The sequence below is a fragment of the Cyprinodon variegatus genome, unplaced genomic scaffold (genome assembly GCF_000732505.1).
Source record: "Cyprinodon variegatus isolate N-32 unplaced genomic scaffold, C_variegatus-1.0 Scaffold672, whole genome shotgun sequence".
Lineage (NCBI taxonomy): Eukaryota > Metazoa > Chordata > Actinopteri > Cyprinodontiformes > Cyprinodontidae > Cyprinodon > Cyprinodon variegatus.
Window position 1 is genome coordinate 112958 of NW_015151125.1, and position 24365 is coordinate 137322.

Sequence of the window (24365 nt, forward strand, 5' to 3'; positions counted from 1 at the left end):
TGGATGACTTCATTCTCATAATATGACCACAATATTCTCGTAAGGTTATGAATTTATTCTCGTAATTTTACAACTTTTTTGTCGAGATAGACAAAAAAACAATCTGTACCCTAGCCCTAATAGTCGTAGAAAACAGATATTTGCATAAATTTTATTCAAATAGGTGTTACTCAGTTTTTCCCACTACCTAACATTAAATCAGGCCAAATATTACCTAAGCTGGTTAGGATTATAAAACATAATTACATTGTGTAAATTATAGAAAATACGAGAGAGGGTTTTTTCCAAGATTGTTTTTGTATTATTTTATTTTAAAGTCAGAATTTTAAATAATTTTCATTACTATACCTTCGAAATCATTTTGGGAAGCCTACAGATAATCTTATGACTTTTAAAGTCTCTGTTAGGAGGGGCATGTTATCATTTTTTGAGTTCCCCCCAAACACCTCACGTCCTTTAGAGTCTAAAGTTTAGACAGTGGTTTTTAGTCTAAATCTGGTCGGTTAGTCAGTCTTGATTTAGTCAAAAAATCATTGTTGAAAACTGGGCTTTGTTTGCTTCGTCTGATTTTGTCCCAATTTAGTTCAATAATAAAAAGACGCTGCAAACCCAGTTATCAATATCTTGTCAACGATCTGAAAATTACAGCTTTTCACCTTTTACATTTCAACCCAACATAGACGTCATTTGGACATAAATCATGTAGCCTTTACAATGTCTTTTCAACCAGTTTTTGGTGGGTGGGTTAGATGGAGTCACACCTGTGGATGCATTTAAGATAAAACTGCAAACACATTGATTTTGTTGTGTTTGCAGAAATAAGCAAAGTATGGCCTTAGGATGTTCACCTATCATATTGTTTAGTAAAGATAAATGGCCCTGTGTCCCAGCGATGACTGTTTTTCGGTGTAAAATACATGTCCCCCGAACTAAAGTAAAGAACTTGTGAAGATGCTGACTGAAGCTTTTAAATAAAGCCTCATTATTTAAAAGGACAATGAGTCCTTCACTGAGGCATGTCTTGTGGTCTGATGAGACTAAAATTGTAGTGCTTAGGCGTAATGACTTTAAGGACATTTTTGGGAAAAAGGGAGAAGCATGCAAGTCACAGAACACTATTTTAATCGTAAAGTATGGGGTGTTCTTAACACCTGATTGCTGAACTGCTTCATAAGATAAATGGATTTATGAAGAAAGAGAATAAGAGAAAAATATTTAGAAAACATAGCTTTGAAATAAATTAATTTCTAAATGGTGATGATCCATGAGCATTTAAAAAAATCAGTTTTAAAGCCAGATCAAAAATCCGAACCTATGGTAATTGTTTCCTCTAAATCAGGGTACCTGCATGTGTGTTTTTCTCTGTGTTTCCCTTTGATGGACCAGTGAGCTGTCAAGTGGAAATGGCCTAAAAAAATACCGCTTTTTTATATAATTTTGGTAATCCTAACTGACAAAAGAGGTGTGTATTTTGATTTTTTATGCCTTTTTATAAAACTCAATTAATTTAACCAGCTAAGTGTGACAAAATAAAAAAAAGTGACAAAATTCAAACTGAGTAACAAAATAAGGAAAAATGTGTTTGAAGAGTTTAAATGTTGCATGACTCTTTATGCTAGATTGTCCGGTCCAAGAATGTTAGAGATTGCTTTCGTTTTTACTGACAACCATCTGTGAGGTTTACAGATTATGGTTAGAAATACAGAATATATCCAGGGAAGAGGTGGATAAAAATGATAGTTCTAGAAGTCAGAGAATAAAAGGCAGACTACTGTGGTTCAACTTTTCGAAAAGCATTGAATTTGATGCAGAGGACCATGGCAAGTGTAACTATGGTCAGTTAAGAACCACACCCACCTTACCACACCTTAAACAGACTCACTAACCTTCAAAAATAACAGATTGGAAAAATGTTTCCCTGTCAAATAAATCCCAACAATCTCCCACTGGTGCCATGAACATAACAATAGCCTGACTGTACCCTAATGCCCTCTACAGTCACCACCTATCCGTCTTATACAGCACCTTTGGGATGTGAGAGAATTGCATTATAGATGTGCAGCAGACAAATCTGCAGTAACTGCATAATAGCATTATGTCCATATGGACCAAACCACAGGGGAATCATTTTTACACCTGGCTGAAACTGCACCACAGGAATTTAAGAGTTCAAAAGAGGGTAAGACCCAGCTCAACAAAATGTTTTGGATAATGTATCAGGTGATTGTAGATGTCTTTCTTTTCTAGGAAGTTTGTTTCAGGTGAATTCTATTCAGTTCATTTAAAATCAATTAAACGTAACTAAACTCAATCCAGATCATTTCAATAAAAAAAAATACTTTTTTTATCCCAAAGGATCATGTAAAATTGTAGTAGTAATTTAAATTATATAGTCTTAAAATAAAAGCAACAAAATAATGACTAGTTCTAAATAATCAATAATTATCTATTAAAGTTTTTCATATTTAAAACTGTGTATTTATTTCAGTCAGGGTACAGATTCAACAGAAGCTGTATTCTTACTACCTAAATCAGTTTCTAAATTGGAGGAACTTCAGCCTTGCTGTTTTAACTTGAAGAGTAGCATCTTTTAGTGTGTTTCCACCAGCTTACAGGGAAATATCATCAGTCCAATTAAGCGTTTTGTACTTCTTTACGGCGTACCAACAAAGTTCCTCCATTTCTGGTGCTCGTCTCCTTGCTTCCAGTTCCGTGGCCAGGAGACCAGCACAGCGTTGTGTTTCAGGCCTCCCAGTCCGCTGGCCTGCAGCAGATGGGATGAAGCATCCCGGAGGTTTGAGGATACAGTCACCTGACAGAAGCCCTTCACCTTCTCAGTCTCCATTAATTTGCGCAGTGCCTGGAAATTTAAAAAAAAAAAAAAAAACCTGTCAATTATTAAACCTCTACAGAATAATCCTGAACACAGTCCCATATAAGCAGACTGTAGCTAGATAAGTGTGGTCAGAAAATTTAGTTTCTCTTTTTTCATACATAAATTTATCCTATTTACTCACTATAAAAGTTTTCACTCAGCCTGTTTCATCTGCATTGCCACACGATTCCCCTGTGTGAGGGTATTTATAGACCAGACCTAGCTTCTTCCCATAACAAACCAGATTCTTTTTCAAGGTTTATTCATAACATGTTACTGCTCACCCAAAGTGTCTGTCATTTGGTTTGACTCTAAAACTTTTCATTATTGTAAGTAAGGGGGAATAAACCCTGCCCAGGCACAACAGGGCTGATTACTGGGGCTGTATGATGAACTGTTCTCTCTTTGCAAAGATATAAAAATAAAGTGCAGACTGAGTAAAATCCATCAATCTCAGTTTATTTTACTGGGCTGAATAGTTCAATACCTTTTTCCCACTACAATAACCAAACATATAAATAATATGTTTTTTTTAATTAAAATTACTGATTTTTATGTTTACATTTTACAAGTCTGATCTTGAAAAATTCAAAAACAAAAGGCTAAATTGCCTTGGCTAAAAAACATATTTGCATGTGCAAAACGTGACTGTTTTGTGGGTGATCAACAAGGTTTGGTCGGCCCCATTTCAATGAGCAATTTGCGTACTAGTGGCAGTTTGAGAGTGGCCTTTAAAGAAAAGTTCAAAGTTTATAGGCCTTGGAGATGGAGGAAGTGATTATTAATAAATATTTTTTTCTTATCATGATTATCATCAGTCAAAAGTATTGATGATTATCCAAAAGTGAAATACTCAATAACTGCTTATAAAAAAAAAAAATTTTACTTAATCTTTTAGCTTGAGCATTTCATTTTAAACATGTTGCCTGGAAGTTAGTAAGGAATTAAAATAAATACAAAATAAAATCCTATTATAAACCTGTAAACCTGTATAAAACGGGAGCTCTTCTGAGTAACTTCCTTATGATCAAATTTACACTTGATAAATCTGAAAAAAAAAATAATAATACAGAACAAAAATTACAGTCAGACTGACTTAATTAGTTTTACTTTGTTTTCATCAAAACACCTGAGCTGCTTTGATGAGCTGCTATACCTCAGGTGTGGAAAAAACAACTGATACCAGGCTGTTCTCTACATCCAATCAGTTCCTCGGCTTGGTTTGGATGTGTGTTAAAGCTGAAGGTGAACTCAAACATATAAGAAAAACTTACATTTTGTTTGATAAAAGCTTGTTTAATATTTCAATTGGATCCTCACAAAGTAGAACAGAACAGCCTTATTTCATTTTACTACCTAAGAAGTAAAATATTTTCATGCACCCCTTGCAATGCACTTGTAGACCACTAGGGGTACACATACCCCCGGTTGGGAATCACTGCTCTAAGCGGCAGGATTTACCTCCACCAACTCTTCACAACATTCGCTTTACCTAAAATTTTACAAACCAAGTTAGGCCCATAACAATCTAATAAAACATAGCTGTGGAGCTCTAAAGGAATGACTAGAAAGATTGCTGAAGACACAAACCAGGCTGGCATACTGTTGGGTGTTCTTTTCTCTGTTGGCTTTTAATAATCAGTTCAGTCTTTTATAAACATGTTAAAATATTAAAGTTCAGACATGTTTTTTTTCCATTGTGCTTTCATTGCTTACAGATTTGGTTCCAGCTGCATTACTTTGAGCCAGCCATACTGATGTAATTTTCCCTTGTAATAATATTCTGCTATATTTATTCCTGACAGTCCAAACATGTTTACATGCGCAGAGGTTCTCTCTCTCTCGCCATCATCTGTCACTGTAGCAACGCCTCCTTTGTGGCTACAATGACCCCAGAAGGTTGAACCTTTAAGATTAGGAATGCAAAAATATTGCCTGCAATTGGTTTATGATTTGAGTAATACCTGTGCTGGTGGTGACTATTTTATTTTTATATCATAAGATTATGAGTGCAAACAGGCAAAAAAGGTGTGGGTGTTGGCTGTTCCACCTGGTTTACGCGTGCAAGAGGAATTGGAGATCAGTTTTTTTTTTTTGCATGCTAGTGATTCCTGATGTGTTTTAATACACATCAACCTTTTGAAGATCAGGCCCTTAGAGTATCATATGAATTCAAAAAACTTATTATAATAAACTTTATTATAATTTAAAATATAATTTTTCATGACTTCAGAGAGATTTGATATCTTTCAAATCTTTTTGGTTGACTGATTATTTGTAATATCATTCGGAAAGACTGGAATGTTTTCTGTGCCGCTTAGAATAAACACGTTGATCAGAGGTGGCAGGCTGTGGTAAGACTGTGAAATGCTCCCTGCCTGGTCTGCGCGTTGAGCCTGTTCATGGTTCGCCAGGTAGGTGCCTTCCAGAGCTGTCCCGACGATGGTGAGACCTTTCCCTGCCTTCAGCTGGTTGGTGAGAGACAGCAGACGTGGCTGTTCCACGTTCTGCTCTGCATCTGTGCTGACCAGCACCAGCAGCTGAGGTCTGACGGGAGAGAATGAGACGAAGAATAAAAAAAGGAGAAATCCTTCTTGGAATCGGAAAGTGTCATAAATGATTCACATTTTGATATGCACAAAACTTTCGGTTTGACAGCTGTGACTCAAGAATGGCTGCACACGATAAAGAAAGCATGGCAAGGCATGTTCCTGTGTGTCATACCTCCAGTTCTTGGTGTGTGGCGGGCCTTCCTCAAGGCGCATTAGAGCGTACCGTGCAGCGCTCAGAGACAGACCGCGTATCCCATCACCCCATTCTTTCTCCGCACTGCGATATAACCAATGTTTATCAGTCAGAACATCAAAAGTTCTGTTACCTAACATTCATATTGAAAGGTTGAAAGGGCAAAGACTGCCGAGATGGCGTCTCTGTTAGAAACACAGTTTTATGCTCATCATTAAGCGCCTTGCAAAACTATTCTTGTATCCTGAACTATTTCATGTTACAACTGAAATTTTCAATGTAGCACAAACATTTGAAGTGGAAGGAAAATCTATAGAGTAAATCCAATAATCCAATACTGAGATTGAAGGTTTGATCATATCAAAAATGTTTAATGCAAACATTTCAGACTAAAGATTCTAATCTGATTCAGCGCGAATGGAAATATATTTCATTTCGAAAGAAAGATGTGGTTTTGGCAGATCGCCACTGGATCTTTGGTGTTACAGAAATGTTGAATTCCCAGTTAACCAAGGTTCAGATCAGATCAGAAAATTTCGCACACGTAAATGTAGCTGCTGTCTGTAACCTACATCTCATGAAGCACTGTTTGATCGATCATCTGAAAATAGAATATGACCGAACAACTCTAAACTTGATCAAAATAAGCCTAGCACCTGAATGGATATGGTGGGGATTAATTAGAAGTGGAAAAAAAAAATTCTTGATAACTCTGGAGGAGCATCAGACATCCAAATCTCAACCTGCGAACAGGAGAAGCGAATCTGACCATCATAACAGAAGGAACAAAAAAGAGGCTGAATAAGGATAGTTGATAGAAGTCAAATGTAAAGTTTGATAGAAGTCATAAGAAGATGCAGGGAACATAGAGAAGATGCTGTGCTCATAACAATAGGACTTCCTCCAGCAAAGTGTCTGGGAGAGGGAAGTTGGGGAGTCTTTGCTGAGACCGCAGCCCCTGCGACCCGGTCCCACATAAAGACAATCAGAACAAGTATGAGGACGGCAAAAAAAAAAACTCTATATTTTCCATTAGAAAGGACAGAAAACAGACCTAGTGCCGTCAGCATCACAAACAACTCATTGAAGAAAAACCCTCTATTAAGAGCTACAACCTTTAATTTACCTTTTTGACTTATAAAGTATTTCTTAAATGATATTCTTTCATTTTACAAGATATATTCTGAAACTTTTCTTAAGCAGGGTGAAAAGTGGGAAATATTTCATAAGTGCGAAGCTGGTAGACACACACCCTACATTGAAGCAAAACATATGGTCAGGTGGACTGAATACATCCCTCTTTTCCAATTCTACATTTAAGAATTATTTTGTTTTTAAAAGTTGCAGTCTTGATTTTAAATAATCTGATTTCCTTTTCCACTCACCCTGCGAACTCAATGTACTTGTAGATAGATCCGGCAATCCCCATGGCCACGATGGCGTAGTACCAGGAACAGAGGAACATTAGAGTCAGACACAAGCTCATCCCAAGGAAGGACAGAGCCCTAGAAAGCAATATGAGGTATAAGATACAAATAGGAAAATAGAGATTTGATTTGAAACATAAAAAAACAAGACGATGTTTTTACTAAAAAACCGACCAGTGGTAGAACTTGAAGCGGGGCCTCCAGTTTGGAGTCCTCAGGAGCGTCTGAAGGGCACAGGCCAGATTCACAAACATATAGCACATCAGGAAGAACCTGCAGGCAACAAGTTAACTCAGTTTGCAACATAGATCTTAGTATTTCCTCTGACATATTGGAATAAACTGAATGTAGTTGAAGGGCTTTGTTTTCAAAGGTAAGAAGAGATTAATTCTGAGCCGATAAAAATCTGGCATTTAGTTTTAGGCACCGACTGTTCTGAACTCTCCTACTGTTTCTGAATGTAGCAATTAATTTGATTTCCAGTTCTTACATGGAGAGGATAGGAGCCACAGCATCCAGGGAGGCAATAAGGATGCCGCTCTCACAGATACAAGCTGTCAGTAGGAGGGACCATGTTGGTTCTCCATTGGCCTTTCCATGGCCAAAGATCTACACAAACAGAAAACCCATTAACACAGCTTCTACAGTTATGCCTGCATGAGGTACCTTCTGCTCTTCTTCCTGCAAGTATAGTCACTACATTGTGACTGTGGCAGGAACAGAAACTGACCCTAAGGGCGGGCACAATGCCATCCTTGGCGATGGCCTGCAGAAGACGAGGAGCTCCCGTCAGGCTCTGGAGCCCTGCCCCGCAAGTGGAAAAGAAAGAGCCAATCACGATCACCCATGGCGACGGCCAAGCCAACGTGCCAATGACCAAGTTCCCATGCACGCCCTCTCCGAACCTACAACACACCAGCATTACGTTAACATATTTATCGAAGTGATGATAAATCCATTTGCTTTCAAACACAAAGGATGGACTTACTTATCCCTGAGGACCACCCCCTCAATGCAGGCACCAAACAGAAACACGCTGGTCATGTCTGGGAGGGTAGGCATCAGGAAAATTAAAACATACAGTGACAGCTGGCATGTTTTTCAGACGATGGATATTAAATTGACTTAAGTCTCAAAATGCATTCAATTTGCCGATAAAAAGTTAAGTATATTTCCGAGAAAAATGCAATAATCAATATTGTTTAGTGGATATATAAGAGATTAGTGACATTGTAACAAATATCCCCCAGGTTTATTAAGTTGCACTTGCATAGGCAGCTAGATAACCTAATTAGAAGTCCTAATCAAATCTGAGTAGACTAAAAGCTGATTATACAGAGAAACACTGAACGTTATTCAATACAGATGCTTAGACCCATTCTGCCTGTAAAGAAACAAAATTATCAGACAACAAGTTGGTCTTGTATTCCATGACCTTCTGGTTTGGATAGAAATACGAAAAGTAAGTGGCACTAAACTGATTTGGAAGCAAACTTAAAGATGAGGTCGAATGTCAATAACGTTAATGATGCATGAAAACTTTTAGTTACGTTTGAAAATGAGATGGGCATCATCACAGTTATGACCTTTCCAAATTTAAAATCCTGACCTTTAATTACGAGGCTCCCTGTCGGCCAAAATTATTTTTTTCTCATGCAGCTGAGAAAATATTTTTTTTTTTAAGGGAAAAAAAAAACCCGGCAACAAAAAAACAATAAGCCGAAAAAAAAACAAACGTCTTTCAATGATGTTAAAACTGTGTTATTTTCAAGATCTGCGTGTTCAGAGTTTGTTTTTTTTTTCTTGCTGAGGTTGAAGCCATATGAGGATACAGACAGTGGAGGTGGTTGTGATGGCTGCAATGGTTCCGATGGGGATTGACTTTTGAGCATCACGCAGATCTCCTGAGCGGTTGGATCCGGCCATGATTCCTGTAAAAAAAGGTTGTAACTATGATTACAAATTCAAACTCACAAGAGACTAAATTTGTTATAATATTATTAGTGTTGACACAATGAATGTTCAGACATCCAGTAAAAAGCAAAACAATAAGCGGAGCAACAATGGTCACCTGTCACTGATGGGAAGTAGATGCCAACCAGCAGCGTAAAGAAGCTGGTGATATCAGCCAAAACGTAGCGGTTAGAATTGGTAAGAGGGTCATCATGGTCCTCCACTGACTCCAGGTCATATTTGGCAACCAGATCCCCCTTCTCATAGTAGTTCCCAAACAAGTTATCTGTATTGGTAATAAAGTGGTTTGGTGAAGAATAAATAAACCAGGTGAGAAAGGCGTCACTTGGTGAGACGAAGCTAAAAAAGTGATTCCTTTAATTACATTCAATCCACTTAGAAAAAAACCAACAGATTTATCTACTTTGTTCTTCAGCCATTCAGAGAACATCTGTTACAATTAAAAATATACAAAAAGTTCATTTCTTACTCATGAAATACCAGCTATTGAAAAATCAGCCTCATGTTCACAGACTCCTCTCTTGGGAGTACAAGAACAAGAAAAGACTTGACTTAACACAAACTTGGGCCTCCTCCAACCTCTTTAATAGAGCAATGTTTAATGAGGGAATTAATATTAACAGCTGTGACAATAAATGCCTTCAATGATTCATACATTGAAATGCTACAATAAAAGTACTTTGTTCAGTAAAATATGAGGAGTTCCAAGAAGGTAGGGTCATTAAAAGGCACAGATTTTACCCTATGCCTAATGCAGGGTTTTATTGTTAACCATCAAAGTTAAATAAGGTTAATTTAGCTTTTAGGTTTCAGAGCTAATGGTCTAAAAGTCTGTTCAATGTTTGTAGAACTTAAAGCTGAGAAAAAAGTGAACTGTGATTGGCTAGACATCAACGTCATCTTCAAAGATTTAAGCTGCCTGTCATTATCCAAACTTTTGTGTCCTTATGAGAAAATGACAGAAATTACAGAAGATAGGGATTTTGCAATACAACCACTTAAATTAAAGAAACAAACTCTTAGTACAATTAGAAAAAAAAAAGCAACTGTGGTAATTTATTTTCATTATTATGGTTACCAGAGTAGATATATAAAAAAAAAAACACCTATGATAGAGCTATATATATATATATATATATATATATATATATATATATATATATATATATATATATATATATATATATAAAAACCCCAGATGTTGTCTTATTCTGTAAAATGAGTTCTAGCAGATCCAATTCAACTGGACCAACCTTTCAAAACTCCACTGGTAATCCCAGGAATGCCCTGGATCTGCGTCACATTGTTGGCAGTAAAGTATTTGTCACAGGTAGCGTTAAGGAAAGGTGAGTCACAGAACATGCTCCACAGCTGCGTGGTCACTGTTCCATTAGCCGTCTCAAGGGTTTTGGCACAAACATCAAAGTTCTTCCAAACCAAAGTGCGATTTCCCAATAAACAAACACTGGAGAAAAGACAAGAACAAAACATAATCATTTCTTTGTTCGTACACGCACAAAAAAACTTTTTTTTATTAACATTACATTCATTCTGTAGTTGAATTGATTTTATGTGAGAAACGTTTCGGCAGCTTCATTAGCAGCTTAAACAAATAGAAAACATGTTCCCTGTCATGATTTTTCAGTTTTATTTTTGAGTTTTCAGTTACACTTTGATTCATGTTTTTCTGTGTTTTCTAGTTTCATTTCCATTTTGTGTCGTTTTCTGGTTGTATTTGAGTTCTTATTTATTTTTTGTTTACCCTCTGTTGACCTACCTGCTCCCAATCAATTGATTACTGCAGTCTTTGTTCTGTTTGGCATATATACTACTCCTCCTCTTCAGTTACTGTTTGCTGCTTCCTCGTTGTCTTTGTGCTCCTCATGTATGTTTTCCCTGACGTCTCCTGGATTTAGTTTTTTCTGAGTTTTGTTTGTGGATTACTGCTTCAGTTGCTACCTTTTGCTTATTATGCCTGCAGGAAACCACTTCTGCTTCTATCTCTGCTTTTTGGTACTCAAAAAAATTTAATTTATTCCAGTTTGACAAATTGGAAGTATGTTTAAGTGGAGACACACTAATGAGTCTGTCAGAGGTGAAATCTTCCAATATTGTTTTTATCTGCCCTTATCAGTAGAGTTCAGCGGTGGTAAAAACTCCCATCACTTACTGTCTATAAATGCATTGATTTACAGCTTCTAACTTGATGCAATTTTTGGTTAAAAAAAAAAAAAATAAATAAAAAAATCAGATCACAACAGTAGAAAGAAATGCATTGATGCATAAATCAGAATATTATTTTTTCTTCATTTTTATGAGAAACAGAAATTAGGAAAGTCCTGAATGGTTCATTTCTCTCATTTACAAACAAGCAGCAAAGAGCTAAAATCCTGGTGGATATTGGTGATTAAATGGATTGATGATGTATCTCTCAGGTCTTCTGTGAGGTATTATCTAATTATATCATTTCATGAAGACATGGCGATGACATACTGTTTATTTGTTGCAGGAATTTCTTTTAGCTCTAACTCAGAGCAATTTAAAAGATTACAAGAAAATCAGGCTTCTTACAAACAGAATATAGGTGTATTATGTGTTGTTAAATATGTATTCATAACAGTGTGTGATGTAGTGCAAAAACGCAACGACAGAAACCATAAAACCACATTCTACTAATTTAAACAGCACTAATCAAGTTCTCTTAGGTGCTGGATTTTCTTCATGTCAAAGAGCAAAATAAAGATTTTAATGGTTTGATTTATGTTTGTGCTGCTTCTTCTTTACTGTCTCAGTTACGTCACTTACGGGAAAACGGGCGGCTCAATGCCGGTCTTGATGACTCCAGCGTAGACGGCCAGAATGGAGAGGATGACGCAGGCCAGAAACACCAGGGCCAGCTTGTTCACATACTTGACGCCAACAAATACGACAGTGGCCATGGAGGTCAACAGGATGGTCCCGTACACGCGCATGTTATTCAGCAGGGCGGCTTCTGCCTCAGCACCCTCCAGACCCTCAATGGGAAATATCGCTGCTTTGGGACATATGTAGATCTAAACGTAAGGGTCAAAGAGAAAACACAGATTTTCTTATAAAAACTTTATGTTTTGCCAGGGGGCATCTTGGAGGTAGTAGCTTAGACAATGCAGTATTGCTCATCCACTTTCACTTTCCCCTGTGTGTCAGGGGATTTCAGCTGGCAGACTTAAGGTTATAAATGTGGCCGTCTTGCGGACTGTAAACTGAAAACCATATTATCTTTTATCCAGAGGGGAAAAATAAGAATAAAAATTATATAAAAGAAGACAAGAGCAGAAAGGAATGAGGTGAGGAGAGAAGAGGGTGAAACTCATGATTCTTGCATTAACAGTCCTCTGCTGCACTCTGACTGCTGTTTCAACTGTTTAATTTAAAAGCCCAGCCATGGAAATCAATATTTGAAAGTTGTGTCATTAATATATGTCTACTATTACTAATCCAAGAATAGCCCAATCTGATACAGCAAACTAGAAACCCATAATTACCATCAGTGTCTGTCATCAGCTCGTGATGATTCACAGCACTGCTGTTACATAAGCATTGGAGTTTCTTCCTTTTTTAAAACAAAAACAGCCATTAGATTTTCACGAAAAACTGTTTGATTGCTCTAAAGATCTCCTGAAATAAAAAGCCAAGAAGAAGAGGTTAAAACTCAGCTCAGGCTGTTGTTTGGAAAAGCTGATGTGATGCTAATAACAGCTTATCACCGGGCAAACAAATCCCTCCCTTCACTTTGAACTCTTCATACTTCCTAAAATAGCAGCTTCAGTATGTGTTCTTGGTTGGGGATGGATGGATGAAATGGGGGCATTTCTACACCATGCTGATGGGATTGTCATTTTTACAATGGAAATTAAGCTAGATTTGACCCAGAAGACAGTATTAACCTCCATGCATGATCAAACTGTGCAAGAGACGACCAGAAGGAGATAGAGAAAAGAAAAACTATATATAATCATAAGATAGCTGTAACCAGATTTAGGATCTAGATCTCCAATTAGTGCATCATCTGCATAATTATACAAAACATGGGCTACAAAAGGAGAAAGAGGAAAAAGGCAGAGGAAGAAAGGAAGATGGAGGATAATCAGGGTAATATTTTCCGAAATATATTTAAATAACCTCTGAGCTTCAAAAACCAGGGAAGGATGAAGGATTTTCTGCAGACTTCAACGATGACATTTATTTCATCACATCATGCCAACGGTTTATGTGGGGTTTTATTTGTTGGCTGTGTTGATGCCAGTCTAAGATCTATTTTTCAGACAGACTGTCGTTTCTCTGGTCAGAAAATGTAGGCCAATCGTAGGTTTTCTGGTCAGGATTAAAAATGTGAGGATCATCTTCCTGCTGCTGAGCAACAAAAATAGAGACGAGCGCAGATAAGATTAACAAGCAATCGGGGTTGGCATGGGAACGCTTCAGGAGAAATATCTGAACATGTTTCTATCTTTATTGTTGATGTGGGAGAAAAACACAGATTTCAGCTGCATAAGCATTATTTTCATAATAGCAATATTTAATTAAAATAAATGAGTGAGTTCTTAAAGCAGTAAATATGTACTTTAAAAAGGAATCTGCTAAACTACTTTCAATCCTGCCTCATGTGTATTTTTAGAAGATTTTTGTCAAAATAAATGCTTTCAGTATAACTATTGCTGTTTGTATAAAGACAAGGCAAGCAGTGCTGTAAATATAAAAAGAGAAAATAACTGGTTGAACTCGTTTAATAAGAAGAAGTCCAAACAACCTACAAAAGGAGGATACATTTTTGCAGATTTATCTTTTATAGCCACCTTTTAGGGCTTTTAGGACATTTTGTTCCAGCCATAAAGCTAATTGTTTAAGCTTGGAGATCTTGGAAATGTGCTTTCAAAATCAATGGTTTAAAAAAATTTTTTTTCCTTTTTTCTCTACAATCCACTAATAAATTGCTAAGCTAATGTAGTCATGAGTAATAAATACAATGAACCAGCAGGGGGTTGCAAACTACGATTTGGGTTCTATCTAGGGTCATAATTACAAGGGAGATAAGAAAAATAAAACAACAGAAATAAGCTCCAATTAAAATGTTGAAAAAAATCAATTTAGATTTTAATTTATGATACTTAATTTCTCCATATTTGATAGTTTCTTTTTTTTTAATCATAATTCTTAACTTTTTAAAGAGAAGCTGATATGAAGGAGTGCTACATTCTTCTATTTCTCTCCAAACAATTCTGCTCTTATTTCTTGAGGTTATAATTTTATATTCAGCACTTTCATATTTATGTTGCTTTGTTTCGCTATCACACATTCCTGAGACGGGGGCATGGATTGATCTGCTCCTGACATCAACCGCCCTGTCTTTCTCCTAGCAGTTGGCTTCATTTTTGCTGTAACTAATTACTCATTGTCATCCTATAGGCTTGGAAACATATAAAATGAATTCCTTCTGCTGTTGCTACATGCATCCTCACTATGAGGGATTGCTGCAGTGTTAATGACTCTATGGAAGCAACTAGTTAGTATATGCTCACTCAGGAGGAAGATTTTCTGTAAGAACATGACCCTCCTGGGCTTTCTCAGAAAACATTTTTAATGTTTCCAATTTGAATAATGAACTTAACTGTTTTCTTTGACAACTGGAATCAAATGAGATTGTATGTAATTGTTCTGGAATTTGTATGTATGACTGGATCAAAGTAACTTTTATATAAACTGCATCGAGAAGATATATGTTGTGAATTGGCACAAAATAGATAAAGTGAACTGAATTAAAGAGTTTAGTAGTTGAGCTTAAAATGGCACCACAGTTTTAAATTGAATTTTATGGAGTTATAACATAGTGAAAGTACGATGACTTGATAGGAATACATCTACGTTTGGAAATCTGCATGTAAAAGTGGATTATTGCATCATCTTTTTGAAGAGTTGAGTAAAATAAACTTTGAGCTACTGAAACACTGTTTTTATTGGTCTCTGAATCTGGGCTGTGTGAACTTTGTACAAAACTTACCGTAATTTGTTAAAAACAACATAAGAAATTTTCTCTGACAATAACAGCAACAATGGTTAGAGAGAAGGAAAGTGGTAATCTCGGTGAAATGAGCAGGTTTAGCGGTAAAATGTTGCCTACCAAAAGCAGCTCGATGGCCCCCAGGATGTACATAGCTCCAGCATAGGTGGTTCCCAGGTAGAAACAGATCCCAACTGCTCCACCGAACTCAGGGCCCAGGGAACGGGAAATCATGTAGTAGGAGCCACCAGCTAAGAACAGACATAAGATAAACAGTGAAATGTATATATATTAGGACTGTTTATAAGTTTTGCATACATTTATTACAGTTATAATAACAGCAATCAATTAAAATATATGTTAAGTTGCCCTTTAGGTTTCATATATTTGATGATGTATTTAAAAAAACATGATAAAGTGATCCCTCAATTCTATTGTATTCTATTTTTTTTAATAAAAGGTAGTTAATGTTCATGAAAAATGACCATCAGCTTACAGAAAATTAACCTAAAAACAATTTTAAATGGTTGTAAGTAATATTAATATGGGATATCAATCAAATATTAGAAAAAAATTTATCAGCCAGAATCTAAAATCTCCGATATTGTCATGCTGATAGAAACACTTTTCTATGACTCATCTGTTAATTTTACATGGGTCAGTTGTTTTCATACCTTTAGTTGTTGAATTTTGTTCCCTCTTTAAGTAATATTAGTTTATCAAGCCTTTTCTAACATTCAATAAAATAACCAAAGAAACCTGGTATGATTAACACTAATTTAATATCAGATCAATATGGATATCAGCCAATTTGCAAAGCTGCAATATCGGTATTGTATCAGAAATGAAAAGTTACATCGGGACACTCCTAGTTGTAAGTTTTAATGGGAACAATAAATGTTCACCTTTGCATAAACAATATTAATAATAAGAACCCCTTCAAATAACAGAGAACAGTGGAGTAGCTGTATAACTCTGTACTTTGTCAATGTAACTTGTTCTTGCTGTTGCATGTTAACACAGTGCCTTTGTATTTCTGAGGAACAATGTGCCAATTAATTCATTGTATATAAATGAATAGACCCTAATCAGCACTTCCCTGCAACATAAAGGCTGCCACCCATTATAAGCCAGACACTTATAATGGGTGTGCAGATCCAAGCCTCTAATTTGCTGTGACCCCTGGTGGAGTAAGATGTGGACTATTATTACTGTGAAGCCCAACACTACATACTGCATGCATACAGCGATGCGTCGTCACATGAAAAGTGGGGATTTGGGTTTTACTGCCAGGAATTTGGCTGATATTTTATTTTGTGTAAATAACGTGCGACAGGAAAGTTAAAGAGCACAAGATCACAGACTAAAGCTCCTAATGTTTCTGAATATATCAAGCTGTGCACGGAGGAATGTGCCAAAAGCAATCCGTGAAAAGGGAAAATTTAGAAGCGGGCAGCATCAAACAGCGATGACAGTGTGGCGCCGGCGTCTGCTCACCCACCTGGCACTACTCCATTGGTTGCGATGGCACTCATAGAGATGGCGGTCAGCATAGTCTATGGGAGGAGAAATGAACACATCAGATCTTTAACAGAATCTTGTTATAATGGTGAAAGACGACTCTTTTAAAAGTCCCCTTTTTAAATTTTTTTATTGAAAAGTCATGTATGCCATGAGCTCCTGTTAAATATGCAAAGACTTGTAAATAAAATAAGTTCATTTCTTTCTGCAGTAACGTATTACCTCCCTAAAACCTTTATAGATTTAAATGATTTAATGCCATGTTAAAAATGCCAGAGTGAGAAACAATAGTTTTAGACAAAAAATGTTGTTATATAAAAAAACTAATATGCAATGGTTAGGTACAGGTACATATGAAAGTTACAAATGTGCAAAAAAGGAAATCCGAGAAAAAAATTTTGAAGTTAAGAGAAAAATAGAAATGCTTGGAAATTGAAACTGAAACAAGGACAAATAAGCAACAGGGGCACAAAGTTTCAACAGCGCAGAGAGTCCAGGAACTCCCAGCTTTTCACTGAAGAAAACATTCAAAATACAAAGAATGAATATTATGTTATGGCTTTGGAAATGAATATACAGTTTAATGCACAATTTGCTCTGCAATCTCAGCTGTTTATGAAAAATGTGTTCCTTGATACTATGGCTAAACCCTAAACCCAGCTAAGACAGACAGATTTGTGCTAATCTAAAAAAGTCAAGAAATGACAACATGTAAAAAGAGACCATCATATATGAGCAACAGTGCTGAGAGTTGAATCCTAAAACCAACAAGGTCACGAAGACAACAAATGCTAACAAAAAGTAGTAGCAGTGTATTTTATGCAGGCATGAAGAGAAGAAAAGCTGAACCTTAACTCTGGCATACATCAATAGTTGTGTTTCCATTACAAATCTATGCAAAACTATTCTTTTCTTACCCAGCTTTTATTGTCATTACACTGTCACATGTAGAGAGAAACGAAATGTGCTTTCTGCATTTAACCCATCCCCTAGGTGAGCAGTGGGCTGCCATTGTGAAGCACCCAGGGAGCAGTGTGGGGTTAAGGGTCTTTGCTCAGGGACCCAGAGTGGAGGCTGTGGGAGTGGGGCTAGAATTCAGAACCACTGCATTCCCAAGCTCTATGCCCTAACCACTTAACCTGACAACAGCCAGATGCATGTCTCACTCCGCTCTCCGCTATGTGAGTGGAGCTGGGCGGAGCGAGACATGCATCTGGCTGTTGTCAGGTTACTAACCACTAGGCCGCCACTCCCCCTTTGAAACTGCAAAGTTTCGTAATTGCAGTATTTTCATTTAATAATGCATTTGAAATTTCACGTTAATAGAAGAAGTGGATGTAAACACACAGCTCTGGTGGCGACATCCTCCATCTACTTCCGGTTTTCTTCTTTTTCATCTTTTTACAAGGCAGTAAGGTCCAGTTGCATATCACGCAACTCATGTGATACGAAGAAAGTGTTTCCATTGCAGTTTGGCCAAATATAAGAATTTCAGTAGGACTAAAAACCACCTCCTTGAAGTGTAAAAACTTTAAGTTAAAAAATTAATTTAAAAAGTTTTTTTTTTGCAGTGTTTCCATTTCGTGAATTTATTTTCGGAATTTCAATCTGCACAATTTGCCGATTAATGGAAATGCAGCTCCTGACATAAATAGCTGTAAGTTCAGGTTACAACTCTGGCTGGCACTTTATAGCATGTTGAGTAGGATGCACCAATGAAGTTTTTACTATTTAATCCTACTGTATACCGACACCTGGGCAGAGTGAATATGCCGATATCCCATACTGATCCAATTCAACGGTTAAATGAATAAACATTGGTGAAAAAGATTGATTAAAAGAGGAAACAATAAATGTACTTCTTATATTTTATTATCAAATAAGCAGCAAAGAAATAACTGTTCCATGTAATGCCCACTAGATTGGATATTGGATATTCTGTATCAAATCGCAAATATCCAATCTAATTAGTCAATATTGGTGCCGGTATTTGATCCAGGTATTGGATCAGTGCATCTCTAATATTGAATGCATTTCCTTTAACCTTTAAAAGCCTTAAACCATGAAATGATTGTCAGAAATTTGAATCTTTTGAAAGAGTTTTCATTGAACATTCTGACCAATTAAAAAAACATCAAATAAGACAAACCATTTTTATCATCTGGCAATGTTTACATATAAATATTCAGGTTCTATACATGTGTCTGATGACATAAGTCTTTAAAAAACAAAAATATTCCTCTGATGAAGGAAATTGACTTTTAATGATAACCTCTGGTGTACACTATGTGCACAAACAAAAAACAGTCATGACTGTACTGTTAAGTCTGGTACTGAGCAGGAGAAAAAACACCATCAGAAATGTAAGTGCATGCTTCAGTGGAGCTGCCTGTAAAACTGATAGCTGGCGCTCAATGCCCTGCAGAGGATGGGAGGAGGAGAGATGCGTGAAAGGAGTGGAAAAACAGGCCATGAAAAATAAAGAAAATGACAAAGCGAAAATATTGTGTGAGCGACAGAGACAGAAAGAAAGACAATTTGTTTGACAGTACAAGGGCCATCATTTCTGTTGCATTGTCTCATATGAAAGAGAGCAGCATTAAAAAATGAAAGACAGAGAAAAAGAAGAAAGAAAGCAAGACAGAAAGAAAAAAAAAAGAAAAAAGGACATTTTTTTTATTTTAACGGCACATTTATTTTTCAATGAATATTCATTATAACGTCAGACTTTTCATAAAAATGGAGTCAAAAATCATTGTTCAGAGCCACAGAACTTATTATATTGGTAAAACTCAACTGAGGGGAAAACTCATTGGGATTATTCATCATTGAAAAAAATAGAAACTTAGCTTTGACTCTTTATTTAACAATCCAGGTGAACATGGTGTCAACCTTTTCCCCAGGAACATTGTTCATCTTATTTCTTCTACATATATTTAGCCAGTTCTATCAAGAAGTTTTACAACCTCCACTTGATGACTTCTATTTTTGTAAAGAAAACAAAGGAAAAACTTTCGCTATAAGGATTAATTAAGTAGAATAAATATCTGGGCTTAAGAAAAGATATTGCAATATCTGAAAAAAAAAATGGCTGCACTCCATTTGAAAAACGTGGTATTCAACAAGGATGAACCTCTTGTCAGGAGTTTTAGGAGTGTTTGTTTTATTGCTGTAATCTATTTCAAGAATGATTTTTCTACTTGTTTCCTTTCTCTATGCTTTCTATCTTTAAGAGGAAATCAGATTCGGTTTCAGTCTTTTTCCTTCAGTTTCAGTTAAAAATTACATTTTCTTTTATTTTATTTTAACCAGTATATTTACAACCCATTCTGTCTGGCTTTTTTTTTATGAGATTATGCAAGGAAAAAAAGAACACATTCCAGTGGCTAACAGCCACAAAATGCAGAATTATCCAAATGATGCCTGACTTACATTACAGCCTCCTCTGTGAATACTAATGGCTAGGTTCCACCCGAGGGCCGGTAGGACTGATGAATTGGACTAAGAAGTGAGTGAGGTTCTGAATTTCTGTCTAATCTGGCCATAATGAGACCACAAGCTCTTCTTCTAGCTCAGCAGATAAGACAGTAATTGTTTAAGTGTTTTATCTGATGTGGGCTGGAGCCACTCAGAGGTAGCCAGATGCATACCCAATATCTGAATCATTGTGCAACATGCAGTTGAATTGTATCATTTATGTCATATACAGTATACAAGGATAAATGTGCAGTGCATGGGCACGCTGCACACTAAATTATACTCAGCCACGGCAGAGTAACTGGCAATACATCAAGTGAAATTATGTAACACGAGATTAAAGCACGTGTAATAAGAAAACTCCCTCCATTTTACTGCTCTCCTCTTTGCAGCTCTGCGTTGCACTGGCATTGAAATACGGTCTGTAGGGGAATTGTGGTGAAATGAATTGGATGATGGAGATGCTAAGATTGACAAGATCAAAATAAACTAAGATTTTTTTTACTGTGCCACACTGGGTTGGGATTTACTGATGTCAGCATCATCTGCAGCCATGGAGCTTGGTCTAGATACAACTTTTCAGGTGAAATCTGTCAGTATCCATAAATTACCTTTACTGCTTGTTCTCTTTGCAGGAAAGGGTTTGATTTTTATTTCTGCTATGATAAGCAGGTAATTAAGTTTCCCACATAGGTGTTTTAAATTTAACTAAATAAAACAGCAGATGAAATCTGGGGTGTTCATCCCTGAGAACCCTGGCAGTGAAGGACAGGTTGAGTTACTAGATTTAACTTAACCCTTCATATGGCACTCAGTGAAATTCTTTGAAAATCAAAATTTCAAGCCAATAGTGTTATTGGAATCCAGGACAAGACCTTATTACCTTTGTAACATTGAAAAATATGGATATTTTGATGGCAAAAAGTAATGTCAATGTACAGTAATAACATGAAACGTGAACTTGACCGAATATATTAAGAAAAATAACAAAAGTGCTTCTATAAGAAATTCATCAAAAACACTCTGAGAGTGAAAGAAACATTTTTTTTGGTACAACTTAACCTAAGAGGCATTAATGCTGATACTGGCACTTGCATTTTTTAGTTTATAAACCTACATGTAATTGTTAAGTACGCTTATTAACTTTGTAACTTTACTTTTTAACTTTTCAATTAGCTTTTTACCTTTTTTTTCTTGACTTGTAAACTTTTTTTTTTCCCAACTTATTTTACAGTAGGTAATATATCATTCAAGGCCTCGTCTAATTGGTCAAATGGCAAAATATGATGTACAGCAGGATCTTTGCTGAATGGCTGGATATAGATCTTGTGCTTCTAGACCTCATTGAGGGCCGGGCGGGGACGGGGACTCCATTTGTAAGGTGTATGCAAGTGATCAAAAATGGTAACTTGCTCTATAAAGTGTTAAAGAATATTGCATCCATCTCTAATATAGAATGTTGAGCAAGCTCCAACATGTTCTCCCTCTGACGTCACCACACAGAGTTGGGTTTTTGCTAGCTATAAATCAAAGTGCTGCTGTGGAGCTATGAAATGTAGGATACTTGTGTTAAAAATAAGCCTGTTTGATTCATAATAANGTTTTAAATTTAACTAAATAAAACAGCAGATGAAATCTGGGGAGTTCAACCCTGAGAACCCTGGCAGTGAAGGACAGGTTGAGTTACTAGATTTAACTTAACCCTTCATATGGCACTCAGTGAAATTCTTTGAAAATCAAAATTTCAAGCCAGTAGTGTTATTGGAATCCAGGACAAGACCTTATTACCTTTGTAACATTGAAAAATATGGATATTTTGATGGCAAAAAGTAATGTCAATGTACAGTAATAACATGAAACGTGAACTTGACCGAATATATTAAGAAAAATAACAAAAGTGCTTCTATAAGAAATTCATCAAAAACACTCTGAGAGTGAAAGAAACATTTTTTTTGGTACAACTTAACCTAAGAGGCATTAATGCTGATACTGGCACTTGCATTTTTTAGTTTATAAACCTACATGTAATTGTTAAGTACGCTTATTAACTTTGTAACTTTACTTTTTAACTTTTCAATTAGCTTTTTACCTTTTTTTTCTTGACTTGTAAACTTTTTTTTTTCCCAACTTATTTTACAGTAGGTAATATATTATTCAAGGCCTCGTCTAATTGGTCAAATGGCAAAATATGATGTACAGCAGGATCTTTGCTGAATGGCTGGATATAGATCTTGTGCTTCTAGACCTCATTGAGGGCCGGGCGGGGACGGGGACTCCATTTGTAAGGTGTATGCAAGTGATCAAAAATGGTAACTTGCTCTATAAAGGGTTAAAGAATATTGCATCCATCTCTAATATAGAATGTTGAGCAAGCTCCAACATGTTCTCCCTCTGACGTCACCACACAGAGTTGGGTTTTTGCTAGCTATAAATCAAAGTGCTGCTGTGGAGCTATGAAATGTAGGATACTTGTGTTAAAAATAAGCCTGTTTGATTCATAATAACTCAGAACCACTTGGTATATCTTGCTGCATGGCTTTAATGGAAAATTACATTAAATCAATATCCCATCATTAGACTTAGAAATGTTTTATTTTGTCATTCTGTATACACAAGTGAAAAACAGAAATTTCGTTAACAACAGCTCTCTCGACTATTTCATTTTGCAATAGTCATTTTGCAGCTTTGATAAGGTAAGCAGCAATGATAAAAAAAACCAAAAAAACATTTTGATGAAAAACAGTAATGTAAACATATGACTGTATAGTTAAAGTTCTAACATATTTTTTTTTATTTTTTTATTAACACTTTAAATTTTAATAGATGTCAACAGATAGAAGAAGGCGATCTTCAGGAGGGAACTTTTGACTGCATTTGACAGCCTTGGCGATGATTGTTTGAGAGCAGCAGTTCAGCTTTAGTTCTACTTCTCTGTGAACGACTCAACCTTCTGTTTAAGTATGCCTTAGATTTACAATGGTATATCTGGCAGTATCATCAATGAGAAGCAGAGTATGTCATGTCAAAGTGAAATTTCCTCAGGCGTAAAGGTCAGAAACAAAATGTGATGTGGGTCGACAAGTCAGTTTGTTGTATAGGTGTTCAGAGACAATATCATCCAGAGATGTTAGTCTTCAGATAAATGAGGGCGGCTGCATGGTGGTGCAGTTTGTAGAACTATTGCTTTGCAGCAAGAAATTCTGAGTTCGATCCCTGGCCCAGGTTCTTTCTGCAGGGAGTTTGCATGTTCTCCCTCTGCAGGGAATCTGGGTTCTTCCCACAGTCCAAAAACATCACTGTTAAGTTAATTGACTGGAGGAATAAGCGGGAGAAGATGAATGGATGGATAGGAGTTATGAATAAAACCTCAGTGAGATTAATATTTTATGGAAAACTCTTAACCCTCATCAGCTCATTTGTGAACCTCTAAATTATAATTACTTAAATGTAAAGTGTTTAGTCTTTTTTGGTTAATGTCATAAACAATAAGCAGCCTTCTAGTCGACAGCAACCAGAATTTATTTTCCCCTTTGATTATTAGCGTGCAAACTCTGTCCCACTTTTAGGTAAATCTGAAATTGAGAATTTTGGTGAGTCTGTGTGATATAGTATAGGCTGATTTTAGTTGGCTCAAATGCACGTCTCTCTATGAAGCCTGGAGATTGTCTCCCTGGACACACTTGAACCTACATGCACTCTGGTCAGTCAGCGAGCCAGCAGAGAACGTCAGATTATGCTGCTGTACCATCTGTCTCATCCACATGAGGTACACTTGCACAAAGACCACATATCATAGAAAAGCAGATTTTTTTCACAAACAAGGTCTAAATGATAGAAGAGGCTACTTAATTCTAAGCCAACATGAAGATGGATGAGCTAAAAACAATGTTTTGAGGGATTCTGGATAAAAAACAGCCTTTTTTAACTTTCCAACTGTGACTGCAAAGGACATCTTTGGTCTGTTCTGTCCCTGAGCTACAGAAAGACACCAACTGACTTTAAAGCTCAGCAGAAATTAATAAAGACATGACTAAGGTCTCCTAGTGCCCTGAAGCCAGAATTTTCAGCATGTTTCATTACTCAAATATTTATTATCTAGAAGAAATGTACAAATATTGTATTATGGTTATATTATATGACCACCACAGTAAAAGTATTTTTCCATTTATAGATTTCTTCTGTTTTAATTTTTCTGTCATACTCTAACACAAGTCAATTATCCAACAAAGTTAATCACCTATAAATATGTTATACAATAAATATATCTTATAATTATAATTTCATTTATTATTTTATTTAATTTATTTAT

General features: G+C 36.2%; 1 protein-coding gene across 2 annotated transcripts in view; it reads right to left on the bottom strand.

Moving 5' to 3' along the window:
• The window catches only part of LOC107097098 (solute carrier family 12 member 5-like), a 196287-nt gene that overhangs the window by 10260 nt on the left and 161662 nt on the right, over positions 1–24365 (bottom strand). For both annotated transcript variants that reach the window (XM_015394098.1, XM_015394099.1), the window contains exons 5-18: positions 16560–16614; positions 15179–15309; positions 11827–12074; positions 10275–10486; positions 9119–9286; positions 8880–8978; positions 8036–8093; positions 7778–7952; positions 7538–7656; positions 7222–7320; positions 7006–7125; positions 5600–5704; positions 5254–5422; positions 2665–2860 (exon numbers count right to left, since the gene is read on the bottom strand). In XM_015394098.1, coding sequence (XP_015249584.1) covers positions 2665–2860; positions 5254–5422; positions 5600–5704; positions 7006–7125; positions 7222–7320; positions 7538–7656; positions 7778–7952; positions 8036–8093; positions 8880–8978; positions 9119–9286; positions 10275–10486; positions 11827–12074; positions 15179–15309; positions 16560–16614 — 1954 coding nt within the window. The remainder of the gene's footprint in view (positions 1–2664; positions 2861–5253; positions 5423–5599; positions 5705–7005; positions 7126–7221; positions 7321–7537; positions 7657–7777; positions 7953–8035; positions 8094–8879; positions 8979–9118; positions 9287–10274; positions 10487–11826; positions 12075–15178; positions 15310–16559; positions 16615–24365) is intronic.